The sequence below is a fragment of the Poecilia latipinna genome, unplaced genomic scaffold (genome assembly GCF_001443285.1).
Source record: "Poecilia latipinna isolate Pla-1442-1.1 unplaced genomic scaffold, P_latipinna-1.0 Scaffold4403, whole genome shotgun sequence".
NCBI classification, from domain to species: Eukaryota; Metazoa; Chordata; class Actinopteri; order Cyprinodontiformes; family Poeciliidae; genus Poecilia; species Poecilia latipinna.
In genome coordinates, this window is record NW_015117019.1 from 1771 (window position 1) to 7044 (window position 5274).

The 5274-nt window shown below is 41.1% G+C and overlaps 1 protein-coding gene across 1 annotated transcript in view; it reads left to right on the top strand.

Moving 5' to 3' along the window:
- The first annotated feature begins 2135 nt into the window (after positions 1 to 2135).
- Positions 2136 to 5274, top strand: part of LOC106942594 (caskin-2-like) — a 15099-nt gene continuing 11960 nt past the window's right edge. The window contains exon 1 of the mRNA XM_015025915.1: positions 2136 to 2385. Coding sequence (XP_014881401.1) covers positions 2238 to 2385 — 148 coding nt within the window. The 5' untranslated portion in view covers positions 2136 to 2237. The remainder of the gene's footprint in view (positions 2386 to 5274) is intronic.

Genomic DNA, 5274 nt, shown 5'->3' on the forward strand with positions numbered 1-5274 from the left:
CAGTGAGTTCAATCAGTTCAGTCAGTTCAGGTCTGATGTCTTCACTCTGACTAGCCCCGCCCCTCAGTTTAAGCCCCGCCTCTTTATTTGCATATAAGAACAAGAAATAGAAATGGAGGTAAAAAGTAAAAATCCATGAAATACACAAAGCAGCTTTATCAAATAAAACAGTAATGAAATAGGCTCTCTATTAAAAAGTGAATTGTAATATTTTTATTTCATTTTTCAGTAATTCATTATTCTATGTATATTTCATAGAGTATTTATTACTTATTATTAACAATTTTCATTTATTTCTTTTTGACTGAACTGATTCTCTATAGATTAGAAGGAAATAAAACATAAGATAATAAACAGAAGTAATGAAGAGTTAGAATCCAGACCATAATAATCCAAGTTCAAGTTCTGATCAGTTTTTAGTTCTGATTTGAAGGAACTCAGTTCTTCAGCTGACAGAAGGCCGACTTTAGAAATGTTTTTATGTGATTCTTCTATATATCTGGATCTATGTCTCTAGATCTGTAACTACAGATTTCTAACTCTATAACTCTACACATATAACTCTAGATCTGTAACTCCACATCTGTAACTGTAGATCTATAACTGTACATGTGTAACTAGACCTATAAATGTAGATCTGTTCTTCTTGATGATAAACTGGTTTAGTTGTGGGAACAGTTTGGCGCCCCCTGGTGCTGATCAGCTCTCAGCGGCCATGTTTCTCTGTCCAGGCTGCCGTGGATGTGAACATCAGAAACACCTACAACCAAACGGCGCTGGACATCGTCAACCAGTTCACCACGTCCCACGCCAGCAAGGACATCAAGCAGCTGCTCAGAGGTCAGAGGTCACACATCAGCCGACAGGAGCCCTGAGGGAGTCTCAGAGTTTTGCACTCCATGACTGTCCAAACCACATCTTTACAAATCTGAATAACATTTGTACAGCCTCCACGTGCACGCTCAGCCTCCACGTCGCTGCATGATTTATTGAGGAGTCTGTTCTCAGTGAAACTGTTTCTGGTGCTTCACTGGCTCTTCATTCAGACCAAACCAAACGCTACTACCAGAGTTTTGCATGTTCTGATCAGATGAAGTTCTGATGGGCTGATCCAGTTCTGATCCGGTTCTGTTTCCTCCATAGACGCGACGGGAATCCTTCAAGTCAGGGCCTTGAAGGACCACTGGAACCTCCACGACCCAACCGCGCTCAACATCCGGGCCGGAGACGTGATCACGGTGAGACGCTGTGGTACCAACACTGGTTCCAGAGCTGTGGTACCAGAACCACGTCTCTGGTTCTGGTCTGAAGAAGATGGTGGTTACAAACTCAGTCAGTAAATCAGGAGAGCAGACTTTCTGAAAGCCTGGAGTCCATTACAAATAATTGTCACCTCTTTATTTCACGTTTGTATTATTTTAAACATGTTGAATAGCAAAGTTCATGGCCTAATAATTTAATCATGAACAAATTATTTAGTAAAAATGCAGAACTTTTGAAATATTTAACAGATTTTTGTTCACTGGATGTTCATTTCTGAATGAAGCTCATAATTTTCTATCATGTTTCATTCAGCAGAGCTAAAAGACAACATATTAAAAACACCTGCAGTTAGCTGCTAAGCTAGCGGGGCTACTAGCATGCTAGCACGAAGATGCTAACAGAGTAGAACAGTTATTTCCTTCTCTAAGCAAAGTTTACATGAAGCTGGTTAATGGAATAACAAATATTATATGACAAAGGCTGTATGGTGATCATATCCACTTGCTTGGTGAACATTAACAAGCTAGAAGTAAACCAAATCTAGAATCTTTACCGTTTGTGATCTTCTTCATGTTTCTGTGGGGACTGGCAGAGGAAGCACCGCCACCCTGTGGTGGAACTCGGAACAACATCTCAATTCAATACTTTTACTCCTTTTAATTCAGGTAAATTATAAATAAATCTTTATTGATAATGTCTAATCAGAAACATGACGACCCCTAAGACCTCTGGTCTAGAAAAACATTTCTAGATTGTGTCCTGGTCCAGGATTCGGACTCTGAGACAATCCATGAAGATCCACCAGCAGAACTAAATAGGTTCTGCTACAGAAACCATCTTGTTTGTAGCTGCATAGATGATTCATAAACTGAGAAATTCTTGTTAAAACCAAACCAGACAGCCTGGTTACAGAAGCCTGGTTCTGGTTCTGCTTGTCAGCCCAAATCTCCTGCTCTCAGCCTGAAGGTGTTTTCATGCCAGCTGCTCGGTGTCGCCCCCTACAGGTGTTGGAGCAGCACCTGGACGGGCGCTGGAAGGGCCACATCCACGACAGCCAGCGGGGAACGGACCGGGTCGGCTTCTTCCCTCCGTCCATCGTGGAGGTGATCAGCAGGCGGAACGGTCAGTGAGACGCCAAGATGGCGGCTCTGATGTAATCAGCTGATCATATGATCAATGTCAGCATTTCTAAAGGCCTGCTTTACCTATGGTCTATGTTCTGACTCAGTTCTGATTTGTTTTGACTTTAACTGGACTTGGTCTGTCTTATCCTGGTTTAACTTTCACTTAATTCTGTTTTTTTTGTTTGTTTGTTTTTGTTTTAACTGGAAATACTCTCAGCTTCATGCTGTTTGTTTCATATGGTTTTCAGGGTTTCCCCCAGAAAACTTGCTAAGCCCGGTGGTCGGGGCGTCGAGGCGGCCCACCGACGGTCCACCGTGTTTTTGTATTAAAAGATGTTAAGTTGACAGGAAATGTAAAAGTATTACTGTGTAATTATATGTTACGGGAAAAGATCTCCAGTGAAATGCTATTTAAACCCACAACTAGTCTAAAAACAACAAATTTGCACTTCTGTTTAATCCAAATTAAGTCAGCGGCTCCATCAGGCCCCCAAGAGCTTCAGGGGCCCCATAAACACTAATATTTTAAAACAGATCACAGATACATAAATGTAACACTTGTTTATTGAGATGATCAATGCTGTTAAATTTGATTCAATTGTTTAGGCATACATAAATTAAATGATTTTAAATTGTTTAATATTTAAATACAAGATTTTAAGGAGCTGGCAAGTTTACTTTGTAAAACTTCAAAGAACAATATTCAGTTAGATTGTTTTGTTACCATAGCAACAATCTGATGCTGTGAGTTTAATCTTTGAATTTACAAATCCAATTTTGTAAACTGCGATTATAACTTATTGCTTTTTAGGCTGGCCAGTTAAACTACTCCCTTCTCCCATATTTCACCAACTCTAACACAGAAGCTGTTAGAGGTGCTGATGATTGTAGCAGCTAGAGGGGCCCCTAGTCAAATTCTGCTCAAGGCCTCATATAGCCTTGGACCGGCCCTGCATGATGAGGTAATCTGCTGCACTATGCAGAGATGCACAACAAACGGGAAATTTGGCTTTACTAGTTGTTCCACTTCATGTCTGTTGAGTTTTTAATCGTCACAGAAACTTTTCTGGTTGGTCGAGTTTATGGGACTCGACCGTGTCTGACGTCACGAGTTTCTCAGATCTCTGCGCGCATTAACTCTAAGACAACGCATTTGATATGGTTTGATGCATCGTGTAACCAGAATAATACTAAAAATAATAATAAAGTAATATAAAATCAGCATGACTCCGAGGAGAGCGTTAAAGCTCCTCACCGGGCTGAACCTGCATGATCAGGTTAGCGCTGCTCGTTATCCACAAACGCTCCGGCCAACCGGGACCACAGACATAAACCTTACAGGGAAGACAGACACAGAGCCACACGCTGGGCAGCGTGTTGAGATTGAAACGCCGCATATAATTGTTCGTTCACAAAGATAAATCATTCTCACCGCTCCACAACGCTTCACTTCATCCCAGTCAAGGCTGATGAAGAAATTTAGGTCAAGGAAATTATAGTCACTATGTACTCATTAGTTAAGCATTTAATAAATCATGTTAATTGTTATATTAATTTCAAATCATAATAAAAAAAGAGAATAGTTTATTTCATAAACAAAAATGTATCTGTGTTTAACTTCCTCACCGTTTCTTTCTCTGTGCTGCTCTCAGCTGGTATCTGATGAACCGTCCTCCACTCTGTCACTTCAACCAACCAATTCAAAGGTTACCATAGAATTACTAACATAGACACCAAGTACTTAACAAGTGACTGAGAGTGGATCCAGGCTTGGAGGTGGAGAAAAAAAGTTCTTTATTGGATTAAATTTATATGAATGAAGCAAAAAAAATAGAGGAAACTTTGTCCAACTGTCATGATTTACTTCTTGGGGTGATGCATGGAGCAGGTGGTGGGATCCCCATCTGATGTTTTGGATCTTCAAGCAGTTGAGTTGGATGTTAGCAGACTAGCTTCTCCACCTCACGTCACAACCTGCTGCCTTTTGTCTTCAGGTTTTCTCTTGCACAAAAAAAGGTGGACTTCTGGGAAGCATCCAATTTATGGACTGGAATTTAATAGACCGAGCCTGGAGTCTGACAGAGAAGGGAGGTCCCACTGCACAACACCGGGTGGTGTTGGTTTTTCCCAAGATGGATGAAGGAGCTTCAGCAGAGTGGGATTCATTGGAATCAGGCGGAGCATGCTGGGAGTCCTGGAAGGTGGGAATCTCGTGCTGAATCGAGGATTCGAACGCTGCTGATGAAGGTAAGACCAGATTTGTATCCAGAAGTGTAGAGGGTGGAGCATCAGCCATGGAGCAGGGCCTCGTGATGGTTTGTCCATCTGTAGTCTGTGAGGTTGGAGCAGATGAGCTACATGCTAGTCGATTAGCTTCTTGCTGTCTTCTCTTTTGAGGCTTTTCTCTTTTAATGCGAACCATTTTTTTTTCTGTCAGAGCAAAGTGGATCTTCCTCTACCAAATGCAACAAGTAGAATGACAGGGCCTCCGAAAATTATTTAAAGCAGAAAAAACAGAAATCCCACCCCTTTATCTCTATTGGCTCATTCAAACATAAACTAATAAAAGTGGGATGGGGAGCAGGAAGATAAAAGCTGTTGGGGGTGGAGCCTATCCATGCGAGGAGGAGTTGCATCAGAAAATTTGCATAGGTATAAAACTTTCAACTTAGGGGGAGGGGAATAACTGGGTCAAAGGTCATGTTGCTGTCTGTTTTATTTTGATAACTTAATTTAAATCAAAACAGATATTTTTATAGGATAATATGATAATAGGATATATAATAGGATATATGATGCAGATTAACAGATGTCCGGACTGAACCGGACTGAACTGGACTGAACTGGACTGAACTGGACTGAACTGGACTGAACTGGACTGAACTGG